Raw genomic sequence first — 26,041 nt, forward strand, 5'->3', positions numbered from 1 at the left:
GTAACAAAGTATTCTGGGATATGTATGCCTTAACCGATTCAACAAACCCAAATAGCACAGCTTCATAGTATTTAATACAGCAAAGCCAGAGACCTAAACATGAGTGGAGGCAAACTGAAAGCTATACACACAGAGAGCACCATGGATCCTCAGTGAACTCTTGTGCTTAGATAAAATGGACACCCTGGCTCTCTGATCTGAGAAAGTAGTTAGTTTTAAAAGAGCACAGCTCATCCCAGTTGCTCTTGTAATGTGTGGCCAAAGCATGCATCAGTAACTTCATAGTACACCCTGGAAAGATTTTTCATGGATTTTGTTTAATGCAAGGTTCTTGCCAATAACCTGCATAATTCTATTTAACAGCCTTCTCCATTATCAAACCATTAGGCCCAGTTAAGTACATAAATACCAAGTTTTGAAAACACAGCAGGGTGACAACAGAACTCAGACACATGTCCAGCAGGTGTGCACGAGGATCTCGCTGTTCTTGAGACTTGGTCGGAGCAGTGCTGGCTCGAGCGCCGAGGTTACATTCCCAGAAACACATTCCTCCAGCAAGCACGGACCAGCTCTGCAGACACAAGATGTGAGTGAGGTTCCCGGGAACACAGAGCAGGTCAGCTGGAGCAAGCCAGCCATAATCACAAAACCATGCCCACAGATCATGCCCTGGAAAGCTGCACTAGCAATCAGATAATCGCATCCATTTAATTACTTTTCCAAGAAACCAGGGAGCAATCCCACACATGCTTTTGTTGTGGAGTTGAGGATTCTCTTCTTTGTTCTGGCATGTCTATTGCCTGTAGGCTCTTATATTGTATATTTAGTCATGTTCTAAAAGACAAACGTTCTGACGAATGTGGAGTTTGGATGTGGTATATTCACCACTCACCTAATTCGAAACAATTTACTTATCAGAAATAACTCACAGATGTGAAGTTAGACAGTGGTACATTTGTTGTCATGCACATTTTGTGTGTTAGGCCATTCCAGGCTCATCATTGGTCAGCTGGTGACAAGAGAACTGGTGTTGACCGTTGTGGCTGGCAGGCCTCTCTAAACCCAGCAGTGATATGTAAATACTTCAGCAGCACTGTGTTGCCTGACATTCTCACACTGTCTCAGTATCTCAGCATCATGCCACTACCATGTCAGTATTGCTGCTGTGCTGAGAATTTCCCTCTACCAAAATAACATCGCAGCAGTAGTCCTGTAGTCAGAAATTAACCAGTGACAAATGGACTGGAGGTTGGCTATCAAACACATTACCTATAGTCCCTGTATCTGTACAACCTAAAATGCAGCCTAAAGGGATTCCAAAAAAAGTTAGTGTTTAATGCATGCTCAAATCATTCCCATTATCCTGGTCTTCAGGGCTTAGAGTTTCACTAAGGTTTCACTACCTAAATGGATTCATAGCCTGAATATTACAGACTCACACAGTATTTGGTAGATGTGTTCAGGCCTCAGTATTGAAGTGCTAAAACTCCATGACCAGGGCAGCACTAGGTGAGGGTTCGCTAAGCATGAGCTTCCTTCATGTCATGAGGGGGGAGAGGCCACCCTTCCTACCGCTCTGCTCACGCAGCACCACAGGGCAGTCGGGTGCATTTGGAGGACGTTGCTAGCCACACTGTTCTGCATATGTGACCCTGCTGATGACCCAGCTAAGAGTTGGCAAGAACAGAGCAATTGTGTGGTATTCCGGACTATTGACTGCTGGAGCACTGCAGAGGAATTGCAGAGGAATTTGAACTCTCGGCCGTAGAACTAACATTGCACCTGACTAGGCTTTTACTTTCTGAGTAGGGTCAAAGGGTCAACACAAGGTCAACTGAGACACCCAGTCCATCCCTTTGTAACCTATCACAGCAAAAAGAGAGATAGGGGTCTCCCTGTTTTGTTCACATGCTTGCCATCAGTGCAACACTCGCTTTCTCTTGTGAAATGGGATTTTTTTTTCCGTCTTCTTCTTCCCAGGAAAACATAGAGGAGTGGAAAAGGAGAAGGGTGGTGAGAAATGGCCATCCAGCACGGAGCCAGGAGTCTCTGACCTCCGCCCCCACAGTCCTTCGTGGTGAGGTGATACCACGGTGATGTCAGCCAGCAGTAGGGAGAGGCAGTAGCAGGAGGGAGAAGGGTCATCCTGAACGGAATCCCCTCTCATGGCATTCCAGAGAATTTCATAGCTCAGGCGGTGCACAGCTCCGACTCACTATTTCCCTCCTCCCACGCTGTGGAGAAACAGATCCTATAAGCTCGGGGAGAGCAACAGCAGAGACCAAGGTTATCAGCACAAGAAAGTTATGTAAATACTGTGGCCCTAATGGCCTTTTACTGTACAGCGTGTATATTCTGCTCGCTCTTTCGTACACGTAGAAAAGCTCTTGCACACATATACATACATTTAAAAGACTCTGTATCTTGTCAATCCTGCAATCACAAATGCTGTTGTGTATGAAAGTGTGCGAGAGGCACTAGTGTGTATATGCCACACCCCTCATTATTCACCTCTCTTGTAACCAGAAACAGCTCCCTTCCCTGTTACGCAGGGACGGCGCCGCCTGAAATCCCAGCTCCACTTCACGAGAGGAGAAATCCATGACCATAGAAGGCAGCCCAAGACTCAGACTTGGGACATTCATTAGCCCATGAATCATTCCGCATCAGCTGGCCAGCACAGCGGCAGGGCCTCTGTCTGCACACCCAGCAAACTGTGGACAGTCTGGTATAATGTGCTACTTTTTAATACAGTTTTTAAATACCTTATTAAAGCTATACTTCAAATGCTTCACGTGTTCGGTGGGGCAAGGTTAGGGTTAAGGGCTTACTCATGTAACAGTTAGTTAAAGGTGTCATAAACGTTTTCCCCTCCAGGGGGCTGCGGAGTTTATGCAGCTAGTTATTATAATGAATACTGTACCACACTGAGCGACAAACACTCAGCTCTGGGTCTGTTTACACAAATTTAAGTCATTTATGTATTTGTCATCAAAATGAGGAAATTATATAAATCTATTTACATGTCACGGTAGGACAGGTTAGGTGTTTTGCATTCAAGTGCACAATGGGTGCTTTCTTACTTGAAAAGGACGAGTGTATGGTACACATAAAGGGACATTTCTCCTCAGATTTTCCTTTCTCCCATGGGATATTCTCTTAATTTGGACATTTTTTACATCTGCTTCCAATGAGGGGTCAATGTCCTTTGCCAAAGTGAGTCAAATGGCAGAAGTCCACACGCACACGGGGTAGATGATGGGGGAGGGGAGCTGGACTCTGAGAGAATCCGTTTATTCATGCAACATCACGCAGCTTGGTGGGCGTTTCCTTACCATCTACTGGTCACTGGTCGAGGCTGTGGGCTGAAGAGAGTACCTTCCCTTTTCTGTCCCGAGTCCTGAGCAGACGACAGGAAGTCAACATGTTCAGGACAGGCTAAATCAAGCCCAATAGGCACAGAGCAGCACAAGCACTGTAACAGGAACACCACAGATCATGACAACAAATGAACTTTACATATTTACATATCACAATACTGCACTCTGTAGTGTATTACATCCCAGTGCATACATACCCCACGCTACAATTCCATGCCTGTCTGACCACGGGCGATTTCTTGCCAGGATCTGTTTGCCGGTTAGCTTTGTGCTCTAGTGGACGTGAATGATTTGTTCCAGCGTGTGCAGAGGGAAACAGAGCTTTGTACAATGGCAGGAAAGGGAAACAGTTAGGAGAGCAGGCAGAGGGAGCAGAGTGGCTGCGACTGCTTATAGCGATGAGACCTGTGGGCACTCACAGTGCTGTCCACATGCTAGGAAAAACGCTTAGCAAAAACACATTACACCAGGACCAATCAGGCAGCTGCGCAGAAAGCTTGCTTATGCACTCATATTTTAGTAAAATCTCATAATGACCTCTCTCCAGACTGTCCTATATTGACTCAGAAGTGTTTAAATATAGTATTTTTAAGTATATTTTATCATTTAAAGATAGAATTTAGCAATTATAATTTAAAATATGTTTTCGTTTAAAGTATCATATACCTGCCTTGAAAAACGATGTTTTCATGATCGACACCTGGGAGGAGCCCTGACTGATCGTGCATAAGCGGAGGCTGTTGCTATGACACAGGGAACACCCTCCAATCGCTCCTCAGTGCTGGCCTGGTTTTAGGGCCTCCTACATCACTACCCACAATGCCCTGTGTGCTGTCCCACACTGCCTGGTGACCTCTCACTCATCGCCATGCTCATCACAGATCGTATCTTCAGGTGAGGAGAGACACGTATACATCTCAGGGCTGCAGACTACTACATCAGCCATTACCAGATCCCTAAAATGCCAGAAGGCACAAAAGGTAATGTTAGTTAGTGTTTATCCTATCACAACTGTCAGAATTTGATATATAGATTAACGTAAGAACAGCAGTTACATGCAGCACTGTGTGAGCCACTACCTCATAAAACACTAAAGAATGTGTAAAAAAAAAATACAGTACATCACAAACATGTTTTATTAACTCTATTGACTGATATCCATGGAATTCTCATATAATCCATTATGCATATATGTTCTTCCATTGCCTAGATAAATATATTTCATAATAAATCTTTATTTTCCATGCTCTCCCTGCTAGTGATAATGCCAAGAGTCTTTTTAAACTCCAATTCTTATCCCATCATTTGCGAGGAATCTGGATAACACATGAGCTTCGATTCCTAGACCACGTACAGAGACAGGTATTTCTCCGACTGGGTGTGGTTCATCAAACAGCTGCTTGGCTGGGGGGGGGGGGGGGGGGGCGCAAAAGAGACATAGGTGGGTGGATGTCAGAGTGATGGGGCAAACATAAAACAATGGAAAAAGTGATCATGCAGGTTATGGTAACAAATAGAAGAAGCCCCATGAGTAGAACCAGGCTTTTCCTGTAGGTCTCTGCATGGATGATCAGTGAGCAAGTCCAGGCAATAGAGACGAGAGCCGGTCGGAATGAGTCATCCCTAACAGCCCGGGGCAAACACTGCACCACAGTTTCAGATCAGGACAGCTCGGCACTGGTGAAAACAGGCGAGAACATCATGTCCAAAACCCCCCATCATTCATCCACGGGGAATACTCAGCTCAGGGTCACTCCCACTCCAGAATAATCACCGCGTGAACTCCATGAGACAAGAGGGTTGTTTTCAGTTTACAGAGAGCCGAGGGGTGAAGGGTGCTTTGGAAAGATAAAAGGAGGCTGCACAGCATTCCATTAGACTCCCTACCAAGTTTCAATACTTGTATAAGTGCTGTTGCAAAGTCAGTCTTGCAATACAGCAAACACTCTAACTCTTTCGCCATGGGCTCCTAGTCAGTCTGACGGTGCACTTACATGTGTCAAGCACACACACACACACACACACACACTCACTCCCTCTCTCTCTCTCTCTCTCTAGATGTGTGGTATCCTTCCTTTTCTCTCTCTCTCTCTCTCTCTCTCTCTCTCTGGATATGTGGTATCCATCCTTTTCTTTGTCTCCCTCTCTTGCTGCTGACATTTCTTTGGCATTTCTCAGTAGGCGCCAGGTGTTTTGCTGTTCCTGTCTCTCTTAATTAGCAGGTGTCTGTGGACCTGCTATGAAGTTCTAAAACTGGACAAACACGCAGATAAGTCGAATTACTTCATGGGTGCGGAAGAGCACCCCCTACAGGACTAACTGTACTTGGCAAAAACAATGGACAGGTAAGGCAGGTTTTTGTAAAAGGAAGAATGTAGTGTGACGAATTCACAAGTCTATTTAAACTGAATGGCACTGCAGAGAGTTTAATTAAAATAAGTACAACCTTCGCCTTCATTTAATTAACAGCCACCTGCTTCTTTCATAATGATAATGCAGTCGATTATATCATGTGTTGTCAAAATGGTTTCGGACAAGTGTATATTATTTCCATTACCACTACAAAAGGAGCAGTTAACGATTCGTTTTAAGTGAAAACAGCAATAAAATCAGTCGAGTACTAGGACCGGTTCGTAGCTGGTCTGCCAGTCTGACCGCAATCCACGTAACTGACACAGCTGGGAGAGTTTAAGAGAAGCTTGTATACGCTTGTAAACGGTCTTCGTGATCAGCTTGGTTTAAGTCCCAGACGACGGCTCCGGCTTCGCTCGGCGGAACCACGGTTTAGGCTCGAATACCAACCGAGCCGGTTGCGTTCCACCCTATGCCAAAGTGGGGAAATCTGTAATGGAAACAGGAGACGAGGCCCTTGCGAACCTTCCCGTCTTTGTTTCTGCGCACCGTGGATCGTTGACTCATTTAGGCCAGATACGGATCAGGGGAAGAGGGGTCACTGGGTGAAGCCCGAACCTTGCTCAAACTCAGTTAAAACGCCACACACACTGTAACACAACCCCCCAGCCCCAGCCCCACGCTTGGCATGGAAAGCGCCATGCAAATTTGCCCGAGGAGGATGACATCGAGGGAAAGAATTCCCTCCTGTTAAACCGCCCAAGTGTAGGGAGAGCTGAAAGGGCTTGAGCAGGGGCGAGCCTCGGAGTGCAGCACACGGAGGTAATGGCGTCACAAACTTAAAACTCGCTACCATTACACACAAAATACAACAACAATAGCACATCATAACCACCGGGCTTCCTGGAATTGTGCAGGTTTCCAGTTGCGTGAAAACCCATTGCATCGCGCTCGCCTTTTTCCATGAACGCCAGCTAGGCCACATACTTCTCAGTGGCGGAATAGCTAAGGTATTACCCCGCAGCACGAGCGACCCCAAGGACGCACGGAACCCTGCCGAGCCGGGGCAGGGACTAATTATAGTCCTTTATACGACTGTAAAGTGCATCTGTGAAGATATTTTGCAAGTAATAAAATATTAATTGCACAACCGCGATAGAGCATATGAATTCCAGAACACTTCGTAATGTGATAACGCAGTTTCATCTAATAAAAAAAAAAAGCACACCAACCCTTACTTTTTTAGTTATTTATTTTGTTACGAATCAGGGGAAGTGAGAAAACTAAATAAAGTGCAATTTCAGTGATCAGAGAGGGGGAAAATAGCACTCAAAAGAGAGACTCAAATGAGAAGAATACTAAATGGCTTAGCTGAAAATATGGACCTGGACCACTGCTTTAGAGGTTCTAATACTGGGCTAAGCTGTCCTAGGGCAGCCATAGCAGAACAGAGTCCACCTGTCCATCCCATGTGACCTGCTGGGACATGGGATGGGAGTAGAGAGTCTATAGGCAGAGACTGGTCTATTACTACAGAGGACCTTCTTCCCTGACTGACTGACTTTTACTGTACTGCTGATTACCTCCAGGCCACCGTATGCAAAATACACTGCCCTGGAAGATCTTATTAAAAGATGAAAGTTAATATTATTATTATTATTATTATTATTAATGACAGTGTATTCTGAAACTCTGGGGCTCTGGGCCGTGAATCACAGCACCGCAGTGCTGGGTCCTTTATGAAGTCATGAATTTCTTCTTGCACTCGACGGAGCAGAGCAGCTTGCCCTGCAGGGCCATGAAGCGCTGGCCCATCAGGCACTTGGAGCAGCCGGAGCAGCGGAAGCAGTTGGGCTCTGCGTGCCAGTGGTGCTCCCCATAAGACACGCGCTGGGCCTCGGGCTCGATGGGACCCTGACACGCTGTGCAGTGCTGCAGAGGCATGCACACACAAACACACGCACGCATGCATGAACACACATGCACGCACATTAGGAACATACATCTCATTTCATATATCCGTCTTCTCCTCATTCCGCCCATTTAAGCCATATCACCCATCATCTGAGCAAACACCACCCCCGGTGCTCCCAAATGCTTCTGGCCCCGGAGGCAGAAATACATTTAATTTCAGGCCATGTGTTTCCATCTAGGCCCTTCCCAAACAAACAAGCCAACTGAAATGGGCAAATGAGGGGGGAGGAATGGTGTTGCGTGGGGGTGTCGCTCTTATTCTCCATCCTTTCATCATCACGTCACTCGCACTTTCCTAATCCTCATCACCTGCTCCAGAGCCAACATGGATGCTTGGCACACGCTATTCCTGCTGGTAGCACAAAGTTGTAAAAAATGCCTTTGCTAATGATTTCTGTAGCGCACGCTGAGCCCTCACCTAGCCTCTTGCGCTTAGGGGTTGTGCTGAAGTAGAGAGAAAAGTTTGTTTCATAACAGTAAAAGATGGCATGAGTATTTATTCCCCACCACCACTGATCAGAGGCAGATGAAATCCTCAAGGAAGGAAACTGGGGCCATTTGGTAGTGAAATATTTTGGTAATGAGCTTTTCACAGCACAATTGTTAGTCAAATATTAGATCTCATGACTACACATGCAGACAGGAAAAGAGCGAGAGAAAAAGAAACAAGCATGAGTGTGAGTTTCTGTTTACCACAGCATGGTTCTTCATGTAGCAGGGCTTGCAGATGGGCTTGTCCTTCTCCATGACGTAGGTTTCTCCCGCCAAAATGCAGTCGCAGTCAAAACAGCAGAAGTGCTTCAGATGCCAGTTCTGCCCTTCAGCCTGAGTGTACTCGTTACTGAAGATGAGCTAACACACACACACACACACACACACACAACAAAGCAAAATTAAAATTTGTATGACAACAAACTCAGGAGATCATTACAAAGGTCAATCAAACTACATAAAGCTCAAAGCACATCTGTTATAAACCCACTTCAAAAACTTTTCTCCCCCACAACCAAATGCCCTCACCTCATCGCACCCTCCGCAGCGAGGCTTCTCGCTGTCGCCATAGTGACGGCCACAATACAGCTGGCCCTTTTTCCAGAAGTAGATCATGTCCACCAGCAGCTCCTTACATGCGCAGCACACGAAGCAGGCGGGGTGCCACAGTTTGTCGTAGCCGGCCCGCTCGGCGTAGACAGCCGGCTCGCCCCGCCTCATCTCCTGCTGGCAGTGGTGGCACATCTGCAGGGGGTACAACAGGCAGGCACTCAGCCTGGAGGGCGAGGACACTCACATGCACAGGGCTCGCAGAACAAGAGAAGAGATCAGTTCCAATGGAAGGCAGAGGGCCACCAAATACACTTACATGCCACGAATCGTCCTCAGTTAGAGAGCTCAAGCCCTAAATGGTGTCAGGCCTTCAGAAGAGTCATTGCTCTAAGCTTGTTGTATGCCAGACTACAGAATGAGTATAACTTTTTCGGGGGGGGGGGGGGGGGGTGCTTCTGCCTTTAGCTAAAGAAACCATGATGGAGGGGGGCGGCAATATGGGGTTTGTACAGAATAAATGTCCCTGCCAGAGATTCCCAAATTCCTAACTTGCCTCTTACTTGTATTGTATTTTTGGTTAGGCAGCTAAAATAAGCCAGAGCACAAATGAACAAATGATGGGTCTTAATATGGTGCCTGAGCAACAATTTAGGAGCACCTACACTTAAAGGACAATGCTCATTCAGTTAGCTAGGAAGCACAGAGAGGGTGACTCATTCTAGGTCACTCACAGTTAAAAGGGAAATCTGTGAGAAGGGACCGTGTGCCATCTGAACATTACAAGCAACATGTCGTGCAGAATAGCTCATTAGATGGCTCCATCTGGTGGTGGGAATTAGGTATTGCTATCCTATGAATGCTTAAAATATCAAAATTAAGAGACAAGGTATATGTGAATATTTGGTATAACTGTCAATGGAATCACCTATTATAATTTTAGATTTTCATTGAATATTGCTTATTAAATCATCATTCAGCTAAAGCAAGAAATTGAAATAAATTTAGTAAATCAGGCACTAGTGCTTCAAGGTACTTCAACCTACTCTATAGCTGTAGTTGTAGTGTAGTTATATGAGACTGCTATGCATTTTTAAGCAAGTTGTAATTCACCACTCTTGGCAATATTATTGTCATCTCAAGCCACTTATCTGAGCACACTGCAGTCCTTCACCCTGTGTACATTGTGCCAAAACCTTATTGGCCTTTTTTTGTACGTGATTTGGTTTTAACCAAATGGTACATGTTAAATTGCCTAGCAACAGTTATAGTGTAGGTGTACTTATTAAACTGGTAACTCAGTGAACACTTCTAATGAGCTGACAACTTTACAAACTCTCTCCTCTATTCAGATCTTCTTGCTACTAGTCCAAAGAGTGGTATTCATGCATTCATGTCCTAAATGTAACAATATTTCTGAACCCTCCAGGGTTTTTTAAATAGGACTTATTTTTGCAGAATGCCTACTTTAATGCAGATCCCTTCTGAAATGCCTCCAACTCAGCAATGCCATCAGAGGTCTCTATGCCATCTCCATCTCTGGCTGTAGCTTATGGGTGTGGCACTTACATAGCTACCAGCAGGACTGCTGTTTCCAGCTCCCGGTGCGTCTGGCATTCCAGCCCTGCCTACAGCTGCCACAGCCTGGTCTCCTGACGCTGGCCCAGTCCTGGCTCCCGGAGCTCCGGACACGGGCTTGGCTCCAGCGCCTGGACTCTGAAGACCCTTCACCCCAGCAGGGCCGGCGGCTGCGGCCATCTCCTCCGGCAGGGTCAGGTCTCCGACCCCCAGGGCCTCGTCCTTGTACTTGCGCACGTACTGCTCCATCTGTTGGACCTCGGCAGGCGAGAGCTCGTGGCAACGCTCCGGGTCCTGGTCGTGTTCTGGGAGCTGTTTGGCCATCTGCTTCTTGCGGTAGTCTGCCCCCTGCGTGCCCGCTATAGGCCTGCGCTCCGGAGGGAGTAGCTCCATGTAGCGCAGAGCCTGTGGTAAGAGCAAGCCTTGTTATGGAGAGGACTTGGGGGGGCAGAGAGAGAGAGAAAGAAACGAGGGACAAAGAGCCAGTTCCTCCCACGTGCTTGAAAATGTGACAGCATAAATGCCCAGTTTGGCACAGTATAGACACTAGAAAACAATTAGAAATGAAGTGAAACAATGACCTCTACAGGACAAGTTACATTTTCAAAAACCACGGAGCAAACAGCCATATTTATAAACATATACCTCATCCCATCGAATGTGTATTTATACAAACCATAAAATACATTTGAAAAGTGAAATAGCCCCTCCAGTGGTTGCCATACCGAGACACTTACCAAGCTCGGGTTAACCCCAGGGGGAGCCCACTCGTAGGTGATGGCTTTGACCACATCTTTTCTGGCGGGCATCACAGCAGGGATGGCAGGGGCAGTGCCAGCACCAGGGGCGTGGGCAGCGGGGGCACCAGGGGTGGGGCCAGAATGTGCACCTGGAGCCGGAACAAAGGAAGCACCGTGGGCGGTGGCAGAGGGCGGACTGTGGGCATGTCCAGAAGGTGGTTCATGGGCAGGTCCAGAGGGAGCACCAGGGGTGGCGGCAATGCCCGGCACGAGCACAGCCGCGGTCACAGCCGCTGGGACAGGCACGGCAGTGCCAACGGCAGGGGTGGCAATGGATATGGTGACCTGGTTGCCGCGATAGGTGGGCACCCCGTCTCTCTTCAGCTTGGCTATGAGGCCCGTGTACTTCGTGTCCTCAAACAGGCGGCCCACCTTCTGGTTCTCCTCCGACTGCAGCTGCACATCGTGGTCCTCAATGCCACACTTACAATTCCGGCAGATCTTTCTGGAAAAAGCAAAAAGGACCAAAGGTTGAAGGAGATCGTGTGGTATTGTTGCATAATTAACTGCACTTGCAGGGGAATTTTACACACCATTTCACCAGCATAAGATAAGCATCCATCTGTTATTTATACAAACCATAAAATACAAAGGAAATAAACCAGAAACCCTGCAAAAAAAATCCATGCCAGGACAGAGTGGACTCTGGTGAAACCTGATTTCTCTGGAATAATACATCACAGGTTTGTACTGCTGGGCATGTAAAACATGAGCCAAAAGGGGAAAAACCAAAGCTGAGGAGCAATGTGCTTTAAATACAGAAATACCAAATCATTCTCAAGAAAAACATGTGCATTAAAGTTACTTAGGGATACATAAAATGACAAACCAGTTGCAAGGATTAAGACTCTCATGTGGCTGAATCAAACTGCCCCTGGTAACCCATGATATGGCACCTGATCTGAACTCCTATGGCCGTATACCTTGGTAGCCCTGGCAGGGCTTAAAATGTGCTCCAAACAGAGTTCTTCAGCATGTATGTGCTCCTCAGAACTCAATCCAGAAAAACAAAGTGAGGTTCAGTTATGCCTCTGTTGACTCATGGTGCATATTTTGCAATTTGAAAATCCATTTAAGAGAGGCAGCATGAGACAGTCTGGCAGCCCTTAATTATGTGCTGTTTCTTTGATCACGAACAAGGTGTTGTCTGCATTAATGGTCGTCACCTGTGTGGGCTCTTTAAAAGATAAAAAGTAAGACTAGATCCTCTTCTTCCATTTGACGGACACATAGGCAGAAACATGAAGTTTTAAATGCAGCAGAGAAAGAGAGACCTTTTACAGGAGTGGCCCCTTTTTGACATTTCGTACTTTATTATGGCCCTTATTTAATTATAGTTAAATACGGAGGACTGGTGGTGGTGGTGCAGCAAAGCAGCTAACGCTGGTTGAGCTGCACAGTGCTGCTGCTGTGGACACAGGCTGTACATAAAGTCATTTCCTGTGACTCTGCAGAGCCATGAATGTCACAATGCCTGCACCAGCTCCCCAGTCTGAAGGGCTTCTGAAAACGTCTGCTGTGGAGATGAAGCAGGGTACAGCTGGCACGCTGACACCTGCCGTGTCTCCTTCAGGAAAACTAGCCAAGCAGAGCCAATGGCATAAACGCCCCCTATTGCAGGCCAAGCCTGAATCAGGCTTCTCTTCAGATGTCATCCAAAATAAAGAGTGACATACATTGGAAGAAGAATAACTATATCAATATCAATTAATAAGTGATCCAAACCCTACACATGTCTGAAAGTAACAGAATGATTGAATACACATCAATGTTTAGTGAGAACAAAGCACACGCGACTGACATAGAATGCAGCAAAAGTCACTGGTGTATAAAAACACAGAAGGAGGAGGAGGAGGAGAAGGAGATCTGTACAAACCTCCAGAAGTGGAGCTCAAAGCCTTCACACTTCTCCTTGCATTTCAGACAGGCAGCTCCAGCTCCTATCTCATGTCCCAGGGTCATCTGCCAACAAAGCACAGGGTACCACTAGCTAGTCAGCACATACACACAGTTTTTAAAGGACATCTCATTTTTATAGCAGGTCCCCCCCCCCCCCCCCACACAACAGTTCAGGCAAGACCCACTGGGATTCAGGCCTGCTTATAAAGAGGAGAGAGATATTCAATGTTTGCTGAATACTGAAGGCTTTAACATTTTATTTCCACAGGCTGTGTCTCTCTCTCTCTGTTCGCTTGTGCTGGACAAAACATGAACTTCACTGCCATACTTTGATGATGATACGTTTGAGCCATTTTCAGTTCTGCTGTCGTAATAGCAGATCGCTTCCAAAATCTTCCCGCATGACGGCTTCCTGATCACTCCTGCAGCGCCCAGTGTGGAGATGTCTATATAAGGCCAAGCATCTGAGGATATGCAGCAAGCCTGGAGGCTTCCAGCATTCTCCTTCTGCTCTCACAACACAAGTCCTTTCCTCCTCTCATTGCAGTTTCCTCATGGAGGAGTGACCCTGCCGTGGGACTGACGGATGAGTCATTGGAGTAAACAAGGCAGGGAGGCTCAAATCATGTCTGCGTCTCTATGAATACATGCGAAGAAGCTCCGTTTGCCCCTCATGGCGTCTGTGTCTGGGTTCTGCGGCATCGTGCGGTAAATGGCCAAGCCTGTCAATGCAATGGACTGTCGGGGGGGGGGGGGGGGGGCTGCACATTGTGAATGGGTAGCTTCATGCTTTCTCTCTTCATATACTCGTTTCCACTTTCTTGATGACATCATATTTCACAAACGTATTCTCTCAACAGCCATGAGAGCAAGCTGACTTTGGCAAGGATTTTCTGTTTAGTCAAATACACTGATATGTTACTACAAGTCTGGACCATAAAACTAATATCATTTTCCACTAGCCACACAATGGGAGAGTGATATAGAGAGACATACTTGTGAAAAACAGTTTTTGTTTTGGCCTGGTCTATATTACACGTAAATCAACTTATTGGATTACAGTTCGGTTCATTACAGAGAAATATGGGGGGGGGGGGGGGAGTACAATCCCGGGAGAACTGGGTTAGCCAGGTGAATACAGAATTACTGAACTATTCAGAAGGCTGAGGTTGGGAATTTTCTGTATTAAGTGAAGGACGACCATTGATTCGCAGACAGCTGGCTGACACTAGTGGGAAGGGGTCAGTGAGTTAGTAGGCTTGGCTGGCACCTGCCCCTCGGCCAAAGCAGTGAGGGCCCTGATGCATATTTAAACCCCGGTTTCGTAGTTATGTACAGTTTCCGACCATGTTCTTTTACATGTTTTATGGCACTTGCCCAATCACGCAACTATCCAAGTTGCATACAGACGCGCGCAACCTTGTAAAACAGCAGCACGCATTGTAGCTTTGTCTTGGCTAGCCATGTGACCTCTGCTAGACCCCCACAGTAATATCAGTTATTTATTGTGACTAAAGCAATAATGTGAACGGATTTGTTAAACTATTAGAGCCGAAACACACATAAAAAAAAAAACCAAACATTTGCGATTATTTATTATGCTCAGTGCTCATTATTTCAAAGTTAGCCGCGGTTTCCTGTATTGATTAAGACTCGGTTCTGGTTACATTTCCTTTTAATACTCATGTGCAATATTATTATTATTATTATTATTATTAATATTAGTATTAATAATAATCCGACAGCGCTGTTAGATCCGCTCCAGCTAGCTATAGCCATATACCTTTTGGGCGTTGCCATCTAACTTACCTTAAGTAACGCAAATTACTACGAGCCATCACGAACAAACAAAAACAAACTTACTTTTTTCACTTCCTTCTCGATTTCCATCGTCGGCCTTTAGTAAATCTGAACAAAGACACGGGGTTGTTGCTGATCCGGTCAGTTTAGCGGAACGGGCGCACTAAGGCAGGACAGAGGGGACAGTGAGCTCACACTTTCGCCCTCCCTTTTTCACTTCTACTCGATTCATTGTTACCCACGGACACTTCCGTTATTTCACAACGTGCGACTCGCAACCAATTGTAACCGACCTGGGTGTTTAAACTACCAATCAAAACCAAGGCAGTCCTTCAGCATTCGAATTACGGTTCATTGAAATTATAATGTACAGAAACACATGGAAAATTGTTTCTGATATTACATCATTACAATTATTTAATTTTCTATATTAAATGTTTATTTAATTTACATGTGTTATATGTTTAACAAATGTGATGTTGGTTCAGATTGCTACTTACTCACATATAGGTATGTGACAGTCCAAAGTGCACAGAGACGCTACCATTTATTTTTATGAAGCACACATAATTATATTGTACTCATACAGTACAGTACATATAGAATATGGCACTTTACTTAGAGACGTCCGTGCTGAATAGATACAGGAAGCTGTGGTTTACTCAGCTGGGTGTGGAGAGTGTCACAGTTGAGAACTCCACCATTATGAGGGGACACCATTTGTATCAGCCAAGCTTTTATGTGAAACATCTGGATGTATTTTGTTCTCTAGTTTAGAGTACAGTCTACTAATCTCTTTTCTTCAGAGATTAAATAATGACAGGTTGTGCTTGGATTTAATCAAACTACCCAGTTTGTCCCACACATCCCACACTTATCTATGAGTTATACAAGATTAAACACCAATACTTTAAACATTGGGTGTTTCCTAGCTATATCAGTAAGTGACCTGACCTTTTGTTCACTGACTCAATAAAAGGCAGACTCTTTTAGTCCTGTTTATTGGGCTTTACAATTTTAACCAAACCTGCCTGAACTTGGACCATCAAGATGACTTGCAAGGGCAGGGCATGAGACAAACAGAGCAAATTTATCAGACACTATGGACTGCACATGAACTAGATAACACAGGGAAACACCTTTTAACATCACTACTTGCACAGCATGTCCAGTCTGACCAAATAATGAAAGCTAACATGCATGCATGAAAAATCATTATATACTGTATATGTTAGGATGTTATACAGGATTAAATCTTCAGTACAGGAATGCAGTTCCCTTCTCCAGTTTAACATCTTACACATTATTGGAATAAGTGGTTTTATGGTGTGTGTAAACAAAATATAGAAACATTGAAAAATGCGATTGCATTTACCTCATTCTGATTATAGACCAAAGTAGATACAAGGTGTGGGAAGAGCCTATTAGTCTGCTTTGGAAACTCTGGCTCAAAGCTATGATCAGTGTGCAGAAATATACCAGTCCAGTGGAGGGCACTACTACAAATGACTTCAGAAGAGGGGTGTGGGTTATGTAATTGTTTTTTTTTCCCTGAAAAATCTCTTATAATGTTTTCTTATACTAGCCAGGTTTTATGGCTCATTTTGAGATCACTAAAAGCTCAAGCACACTTAAAGGTCAAGAAATTGAAACAGACTGTCAAACTACAGCTCACGTCCTTATATTGTTGATGCTAACGATTCATATTTCATGGCCAAAAAAGGAGCATGGAAGTCAGCAGCACAGTCAGTATAAAGATCTTGACAGAGTCTGTATATAGGTGAAACAAAATAATGACATCCACAGTTTATATATTAGAAAAGGTGCAGGTGATCATGGACGTCCTGGAATAAGGAGAGCCACTAGGAGATCATGATCCAGAATGCTCAGGTAAGACTTTCTCACCACCATAAGAGATTTAGACCTCAAAGCTCAGCACTCTGCTGATTACTCAGCAATGCTACCCTTCACTAATGATTAAATTAGCCTGTTTCTGGTTCTCCAAACATTTTTACTGACCATTACCTCTTTTTAACACCAGGATTTTCTGGGTGGCAAGTAGCTTGAAGTGAGTAGATTAGGCCTTGTGTTCTTCAGCCAGTAACTCCTGCTGACTCCAGCTATGCCAGCTTTGACTCTTGAGGAAGATCACTGTTGCAGTGGTTTATGGTTCTGGCCTTTACAATGTTTAATCACAAAGCTTTTTCCAATAATTTTCTAGAAACAAATTTTTTCCTTATTTCAAATCATAATGCAAATGAATAATGAATGATGCACGGGTAGAGTGATGCAAATGCTATGCTATTCTGTTTTTGCAATGACAGATTAACATTCCAGAATCTAAACATTCAGCACCCCGAATATATGTGAAATGCTACATACTGTCCCAGAGCAGTGATTCGTTATGTAGATCTGTATTCCAGTAAATCCACTTTGAGACAGCCTGTTTCTATAAATAAAATTAAATCGAATTGAATCAAATTATTCACATTAGGTTTCAACAAACTGTGAAATGTTTCTGGGCTTAACCAAAGACACCCCAAATACAGTCAGCTAAGACAATCTTCCGATCAATCTCATATAAAGGCAAAAAATAAAGACAGGAATGGTAAAGTGCAATCACTGTAATTTCCTCCTGCACATGCATGACGTCATGAGCAATAGCAACATCCTGTAAAACATGAAATATGCGAAATGTTAAAGCGTCTACTTTTGAGCATAGCTCATTTCTGCATCAGGAGACGCGATGCTTAAGCGCAAAATGAGCTGTGGCGCGAGATTTGTATTGCGCACAATGAGTGTGGAAAGAATTGGGGGGGTTTTTCAGCATGAAGTACCTTGCATATCCAGCATGTGGCGCAAGCAGATTGCAACGCCGCTAACGAAGGAAAGTTCGTACGTAATTATCAGTAAATGCCATCATAGTTTCACTGTAAAAAACATATATTGGTAAATACACTGGCCCAGCAGTTCTAATGTAACACAAGCCATGCTCTTCTCCAGGTGGTGGAGTTAAAATGCCCAAGATTTGTGCTTTCATGGCGCCCGAGTGCTTGTAGCTTTCTCTGCAGGTTTCTACGGTCCAAAGTAAACCCATAGAGAAAGGCCAGCCAAGAAGACGTTTCAAGTTTGTTACAAGTTTTTTTATTTTCTTTAGAACAAAATGCTCATGCAGTATTTCAATTAAGGAAATTCTGTTTGAAGGCTCTCTCAGAAACTTCAAGCAAGGTGCAAGAGAGATCTATTTATCCTTTCAAATAAATGTTAAAGGAGATGAACTTATTCTTTCAGTTTTTATTTTTAAAAACAACACCACCACCAACAAAACAAATATGTGTTGAATTATTTATTGCAATATGAGGTCAGATAAAAAAATATATAATTAATTAATTAATTATTTACTTAATTAAAAAAACCTGAATCAGACTGGATTAAATGGTTTACCTAACTCCTGAATAAACCTTTCAAAATGATCAAGCTGAACTTGGATGGAACCAGATAATTCAGTTCAAACTTCCACTGAGATTAAAAAATATATATTTCAAACACATAATATAACAGTTAAAATTTAAATTCAAATAATTGTAGTTCTAATGAAAGAGCAGACAATATTTTTAGCATTTGGCAGACACTCTTATCCACATCAAATGCATCAACTATCATATCAACTATCATATCATTCTATATTTATTAAACTTCTAAAAGTGCAACTGTTTAAGAACTCGTTTAGGATCAACCTTTTACCTTTTACATTTTAATAAGTACAGTTTTATGAATAAAAGTGACCAGATCATGTGTGTTTAACCTGTTCAAAAAATTTGGGTCAAGGTATGGGAAACAAACCATGTGGCACGCAAGGCTTGCTGTCACATAACCTTATCTGACACTATAAAATACCACTGTTACTTCAAGTGGTTGTAGCTTGGGAAGGAAAAAATGAAGGGGCTCGTGATAGTGCTCGCTCTGTTTCTCTGCGTTTTTGGCAAGGAGACCTTTGAGGGGTAAGTTATTTCACATTGAGTAAGTTGCAGTCTTTCAGACAGTTTGGTACGTTTGAGTAAGCTGACATTTCAGAGTTTTTGTCACATTGGGTTGCAGTCGTAAATTGCCTTTCCTACATTAACAGGGAAGTTTCTGGCAGGACAATACACATGTTAAAGTGGAAGTGACAAAATTGCAGGCGTGATATTTTTGATACGTTTGTAATAGCCATGGATACATTTTCACAAAAATGTTTAAAGACCACTACATTTGGTTGTCCAATAAATTTAGCCATAACAAAGCATTACTTGTATTTTTCTATTTATCTATTCGAGTGTGCTTGATGACACCAATATGTTTCTAAAAGACACCAGGTTCTTCGAATCACTCCTATAAGTGAGGTGCAAATCAATCTCCTGAAGGAACTCTCTAAACAGGATCATCTTCTGGTAAATCTTCTGGTAGTTTTTAGAACTCAACAAATCTATTCTAACCTTTAAAAAGTGGAGTTAGCTAAAGATACTAGACTGATCTGCTCAGTTGTCGACCAGTGGAATTTCTTCCTCCACGTGAAGTAATACTGATTGTCTACTATGCTACTAACACTAACTAATGTTCTTGCTTTTGTTGTGCACAGCTGGACTTCTGGACAGAGCCCATTCATGATTCTTTGGCAGTCGATGTCCGTGTTCCTTTCCACAGTCTCCAGGCTGTCAGGGCTTTCCTAGGATACCACGAGATCCACTATGAGATCATGATCCATGATCTTCAGGTGGGATTTCGTCACAAGTCTAGTACGGAACTAGACCTAAACAAAAATGGTGGAAGTTGTAGTGTCTGAACTGTTTTGGCTTTGGGTGATCACTGCCTCCTTTTACATTAGGATCTTATGGACGAGGAACAACGAGAGATGATGAAATCTCGTGCTTCTCAGCCCAGAACAACCGATGGCTATGACTATGCCAGCTACCATACTTTCAGTGAGGTTAGGATTTAAGTATTTTAATGGTTTGGCTTTTGTTGCACATAATGTGTGCAATGGCATCATTCATTCATTTAGTCAGTTATTTATTTATTAGAATATTTAATTAATATATTTATTTCAAAATAGTGTCATATCATATTTTAATTTACAGGGTGGAGTATGGTAAATATTTGCTGTCCATATAAAAATGCGCTAGATAAGTCATGTGAGGTGATTCACAGACTCCTGGATATTTGACCTTTTGCTCAATTTCTAATTGTCTTCTGATTTTCAGATTACCTCTTTCATGGACATGCTAGTACAGGAGAAACCTAATTTTGTTAGCAAACTTGTGATTGGGAAAAGCTACGAGGGCCGTCCCTTGAATGTTCTTAAAGTAAGTCACAACCAATGGGAATTATCTTTTTTTTTTTTTAAAGGAATTGTTTTATTCCTGTAACAAATACAGAAGGTGTACAACATGAAACTAATAATGTAGAAATAAGTAATTCATTCCTAAGAGGTTTTTTTTTTTGTTGGTCTCACACAGTTCAGCACTGGGGCTAACCGCCCTGGTATCTGGATTGATACTGGTATCCATGCCAGAGAGTGGGTCACACCAGCCAGTGGAACCTGGTTTGCCAAGAAGGTTTAATTTAACAATTTTCTTTTTTACTGACAACACAATGTTCTACTAATATCATCCTGAGGACTGAAATACAACCTATTTGCAAGTACATATGTAACATATGACTTTAACAGCCACACCCATATATCTGTGCTTTCTTTGTATAGATTGTGTCTGACTATGGACATGACACTGTTCTTACTGCCATCCTTGACAAGTTTGACATTTTCCTAGAGATTGTCACCAATCCTGATGGATTCCATTTCACACACACTTCTGTGAGCTCTCAAAAATATTCATAAACACATGAAGCAATGTTATTAACCCATATAAGGGTTTTATAGTGTGTGCAGTTACACACAACAGTTCCCAGTAATGAAGTGAGTGATGTGATTCTTTTTGATGTGGCATATATGTAGAACCGTATGTGGCGCAAAACGAGGAAGCCCAACGATGGATCCATTTGTGTTGGAGTCGATGCCAACAGAAACTGGGACGCTGGCTTCAGTGGTACGATACACTTGACGTGCCTCATGGACTTTTTTTATTTTTGCAGTTCATAGGTATCACTGACCCCTGCTAGTACATTACAGCAAAGGAGCATTTTGATGTTCTGTCCCCAGGTGCTGGTTCCAGCAACAATCCTTGCTCTGAGACGTACCGTGGACCTAGTGCTCACTCAGAGCCCGAGGTCAAGGCCATCGTGGACTTTGTTAAGTCCCATGGGAACCTCAAAGCCTTTGTTTCCATCCACAGTTACTCTCAGATGCTTCTCTACCCTTACGGTTACACCAGGACTCCTTGTAAGGACCAGGCAGAGCTGGTGAGACCAGCAAAGATAACTCTTTTCTTCATTCTATTGTGCTTGTAGATAATGTTTTGTGGTGAATGAAAATCTTTTTTGTAGGATGAACTTGCAAAGAAAGCAGTGACTGACTTAAAAAGTTTGTATGGCACAAACTACAAATATGGCAGCATCATCAATGTTATTTGTAAGTAGAACAAATTGAGACCTCAGCCAGTTTGTTTCTATGATGGGCATCTACTTGTATTAGAATAACCTCTTCACATTCCTAAATGACAGAATATCATTCATTTTGGTAGCAGTGCACATCAAAGTGTTTTTAGGTTACCCTGATAAAATTGCTAAAATGGTTATGTTGCTAAGGGTTATGTTGTGAATGAAATTCTCTTGTCCATTTTAAACACCAACTACTCACTGTAATCAAGCCATCAATTATGTCTCTCAGACCAAGCCAGTGGTGGCACCATTGACTGGACCTACAACCAAGGCATCAAGTACTCCTACACCTTTGAGCTGAGAGACACTGGTCGCTATGGTTTTATGCTGCCTGCCAATCAGATCATCCCTACTGCAGAGGAGACATGGCTGGCTCTCATGGCCATTATGGAGCACACTAAAAATAACCCATACTAAACTGGGTTTAACTGAAGGCCTCTCAAGTAAAGAGTCAACTGGAACAATCTTCTAATTAATCTAAACCAGCAGCTGAGGCAGATTTTGCAGTCTGTTGCACACACAGTATGATTTAAAAAGCACACAGCTCAAGTTATTTGGTTAAATGAAAAACATTGTTCAAACAAGCTTGTGTTCTGTTTTATGATGAGAAGATGATAGCACATGATTTGTATGAACACGATCCAAAATGTTTTCATTAAAGTGCATTACTTGTCCAGCTCTCAAATAAAATTTGTGACTGAAAACTGAGCTCTTTTATATACCAACAACAGCAATTATTTGGTCACTGGCCTAGTGTGCAGGATGCTTCTGTCCACTTCCACAATGGGATGACTTATAAGGCTCTTGAAGTTCTTTCAGGGTGTTGTCACAAACAGCAGCAGGTATTGACACAGTAACCACCCCGCCCTGCTGTGGCTCATGCTTTATCTAGTTTGATATGGACATATATTTTGGGTTATCTGTTTAGTAATATTTTCTAAGGAAGGTAAAACCTTTGAAGTATGTGCAAGCTAAGACAAACACACTGATTGCTTTGGTCAGAATAACTCACTGTATTCCCGCCCCACAGAAGCAGGTGGGCCTTCTTGGCTCCGGGCATGAACAGTGATCTGTGTATTTTTGTGCCAAAGCAAACAACGAGTTTGTAAAAAACATCTGAATCTGTTCTTAGTTAAGAAAATGTTATACTCAGAGGACCAGAGTCTGGGAATACAGTTTTAACATGGGTGGCTGGCTTGCTAAACACTTGTTAAACTAACATATGTGGTACAGTGGTGGATTTCTACAGACCTCCTCAAGATACCACTTTGTGCAGAAAGTCTCTTGCTTTGTGTAGTTCCTCAATGTGCCAGACTAAGATTTTTTTCAGTTTTTTCACTGATGAGTTGAAAGTGAAGTTCATCAACTGAACATGTGTCTTCTGAAACTGAACTGTAGATACATATGCAGGGTATTCAGAACTTACAAACTAGATTATCATGCTGTCTACACCTAATCCCAAGGCAATATAATGCAATGAAAAAGATTGACTCATATATTGTATTTTATTTGTAAGGCCAATAATCATTAAAAACATGATCAGCTCTTTGATAGACATTGCCACTGTTTTCTGTTGCTGCACACTTTGAAACTGTATATCCTGCTATTGTGACGCCTATACATCCATTGCTAAGACAACCAACACTGATTGTGAAGGAGTTAGCCATAGTTGTCAAGAATATATATTCTGTTTTACATTTATGGGATTTAGCTGACACCTTTATCCAAAGTGACTTACATGGCTGAGTGCAACTCTGAGAAATTGAGGGTTAAGGGCCTCACTCAGGGGCCCAACAGCAGTAACTTGGCCGTGGTGGGGCTTGAATTAGCAACCTTCCAAGCACAAGTGGAATAACTTAACCACCAAGCTACCACTGCCCTGCTTTCTCTAGATTCTCCAATACCCATACTTGTATCATGATCCCAAACTTGCAGATGTTAACAATATGCTAAAGAACTTTGCCTAATGATGTCAAAGCCCTAGTAACAAAAAAGATCTAGAAGAAACTAGAACAGGTTAAGGATTAAGGGTGAGAAAAGGGATGTAGGTGATCTTTATGCATGCAACTCTTCAAATAAAAAAAGATTACAATTGTGATGATTACATTACCCCTGATATATGTACATTTTTTAAATATATGCATAACATGAACCTGAATAACTACAACAAAGATCATCATCATCATCATCATCATCATCATCATGGAATATTTTATTCAGAAAAGAAACCAACACAATAAACATAACAGGAATTTACCCTTACAATCTAGAGTGTGTTAAGAGAAACATAAAAACATAATTATATGCATTGTTAGAGCATAATTATGAGAAACAGAGTGGTCATTTTATCCGGAATCACACTTATGAGTGTTTAAACTGAACTGAAAGGTGAAATGAACTTTAAAGCCATGAAGAATAGTTTACTCATTTGGCATAGTGGAATTTTTTTAATATATGGAAAGCTATCTTATTCACATTTACCTGATGCTTTTATCCAAAGCGACTTACAATTATGAATGAGTGCAACTTGAGCAATTGAGGGTTAACAGGGGTCCAACAGTGGCAATTTGGCAGTGCTGGGGCTTGAACCAGCAACCTTCCGATTACAAATCAAACCTTCCGATTACAAAACGAAAGTGCTGTCGGTCCTCACGTCTCCGCTTGCGTCATTTCTGGTACACAGATGTTTAAGGGGTATGTGTGAATGTGGTATTGTGTAATATAATATTTTACGCATGTAATGGCCCGAGTGCCGCAGTGTGAGTAGCAGGACACACGGACTCCCTCAACAGAGACACACGTTTGTTAAACAAACACAAATAACGAACACAATAGCGCGCACATGCAACGTCTGACACATCTTACAAATAACGTGAACATAATCAAAGAGCGACAAGGCTGTGCACACCAGCAAAGGTTTAAATACAGACAAACATAACACAATAAACCATGTGCATGTCCAGATCACTGTAACAGATGATTTACAGATCGGTCTGCAGAACCAGACTGAAGAGGAGCCCTTTAAGGTAAGATTTCCCCAATATTTTTTTATTGTTTTCTTACGTGTTTGAAATAATGAAAAGTAAAAAAAACATTAAATTTGAATATTGGGCTTGGACAAAAAGAAAGGTTACGATTTACATTTAGTGTGTGTGCATCTGTTTGCAGTTGGATTTCTGGACGGAACCAACTCACAAGTCTCTGGACATGCTGGTGTGGGAGAACCCTAGATTTGTTAGCAAATCTTGATTGACAAAAGCTATGAGGGTCGTACCCTGAATGTTCTCAACTAAGTCATGATCATCAATAATATTCCATTTCCATTTTATTATTAAAATAATAAGTACATTTTTAAAATGTTATCATACTTTTTAAATGTACCTTTGGCAGCAAAACATTACAGTAGTTATTATCTGCTTTCACAAGGTTTAGCACTGGGGCAACCCTCATATCTGGATCGATACTGGTATCCATGCTAGAGAATGGATCACACAAGCCAATGGAACCTGGTTTGCCAATAAGGTTCAAATCAGCCTTGACTAAACTCTTTACAGTACTCTGAAAAGCACATCTAGATAGATCATCCCTAACTCAAATACCTCTGTTTTATATTCTGTAGCTTGTGTCTGACCATGAAAAAAGTCCTGGTTTGAAAGCCATCCCTGACAGATTTGACATCTTCTTGGAGATTGTTACAAACCCTGATGGCTACTACTACTACACCCACAACTCTGTGAGTCTTCAGACAGTTGGACATAGTTAAAACTGACAGTGGTCTATGACTTTTCAACTTTATTGTGAGTCTTTTTCAACTATTCTTATTGATAGGACTGCTGGTGGCTCAAAACCAGGAAACCTATGCCTGGATTTAACCACAATGGAGTTGATGCCAACAGAAACTGGGCTACTGGCTTTGTAGGTGCAGTGTCAATACTGTATGTAAGCAATTTTAAAAAATGGCTACAAGGCTCCCTTTATGTCTCATGTGCTAAGCAGTAGATCATAGCTAAAACATGATTTCAATCCTTAACCCACAGGCCCTGGCTCTAGCATTTACCCTTGCTCTCCTATTTACTGTGGACCTAGAGCTCACTCAGAGCCTGAGGTCAAGGCCATCTTGGACTTTGTTAATTCTCACGGGAACCTCAAAGCCTTTGTTTCCATCCATAGTTACACTTGGATGTTTCTCTCCCTCTACGGTTACACCATGACTCCTTGCAAGGACCAGGCAGAGCTGGTGAGCACTTAACCAAAACCACGTTTACATCTCTGTGAATTACCACTGATGTATAATTTCTATATCCAGTTTGAATGTTTGTGTCAATATGTTTTCGAAGTATGACCTCGCCAAGAAGGCCACCACCAATTTGAATAGTAAAAATACAATTAATTACAAATATGGCCAGGTAACTCCAAACTAAATAAAAGATAAATGTCCAGTTAGTGGTGGATTCATTGACTAGACATATGACCAGGACATCAAGTCCTGCATCTTTGAGCTGAAAGGTGTCAGCCAATCAGATCGTTCCCAATGCTAGACATGTGGCAGGGTCCCATGAAGCACGCCAAGAACAACCCGTACTAAACAGCTGGGCTTACACAAGCAGATCTTACCCCAAATAA

The 26,041-nt window shown here is 42.8% G+C and overlaps 2 protein-coding genes and 1 pseudogene across 6 annotated transcripts; 2 read left to right on the forward strand and 1 right to left on the reverse strand.

Moving 5' to 3' along the window:
• Positions 1 to 296: 296 nt before the first annotated feature.
• Positions 297 to 15,048, reverse strand: tes (testis derived transcript (3 LIM domains)). Of its 5 annotated transcripts, none has more exons than XM_081699073.1 (8): positions 14,888 to 15,048; positions 13,002 to 13,087; positions 11,063 to 11,570; positions 10,317 to 10,730; positions 8,727 to 8,942; positions 8,400 to 8,558; positions 3,336 to 3,400; positions 297 to 571 (listed from the first exon to the last, which is right to left on the reverse strand). In XM_081699073.1, coding segments are annotated over exons 1-8 (1,476 nt in total). In that variant the 5' UTR covers positions 14,915 to 15,048; the 3' UTR covers positions 297 to 570. The 5 variants fall into 5 exon arrangements, with proteins under 5 accessions (XP_081555199.1, XP_026878051.2, XP_026878050.2 ...); XM_027022250.3 differs by having other exon boundaries at positions 297 to 2,234; XM_027022249.3 differs by having other exon boundaries at positions 297 to 2,251.
• A 3,701-nt stretch (positions 15,049 to 18,749) lies between these two features.
• On the forward strand, positions 18,750 to 22,116 carry cpa5 (carboxypeptidase A5). Its single transcript, XM_027022260.3, has 11 exons — positions 18,750 to 18,825; positions 19,173 to 19,254; positions 19,443 to 19,577; positions 19,689 to 19,790; positions 20,065 to 20,166; positions 20,320 to 20,418; positions 20,565 to 20,675; positions 20,817 to 20,907; positions 21,021 to 21,220; positions 21,305 to 21,389; positions 21,648 to 22,116. Exons 1-11 carry the CDS (start codon positions 18,761 to 18,763, stop codon positions 21,833 to 21,835), a joined length of 1,260 nt encoding a protein of 419 aa, XP_026878061.2. The 5' UTR covers positions 18,750 to 18,760; the 3' UTR covers positions 21,836 to 22,116.
• Positions 22,117 to 23,156: 1,040 nt separating this feature from the next.
• Positions 23,157 to 25,956, forward strand: LOC113584979 (carboxypeptidase A1-like; annotated as a pseudogene).
• The last annotated feature ends 85 nt before the right edge of the window (positions 25,957 to 26,041 follow it).

Source organism: Electrophorus electricus, chromosome 16 (genome assembly GCF_041902795.1).
Source record: "Electrophorus electricus isolate QZ-2024a chromosome 16, ASM4190279v1, whole genome shotgun sequence".
In the NCBI taxonomy this organism is placed as follows: domain Eukaryota; kingdom Metazoa; phylum Chordata; class Actinopteri; order Gymnotiformes; family Gymnotidae; genus Electrophorus; species Electrophorus electricus.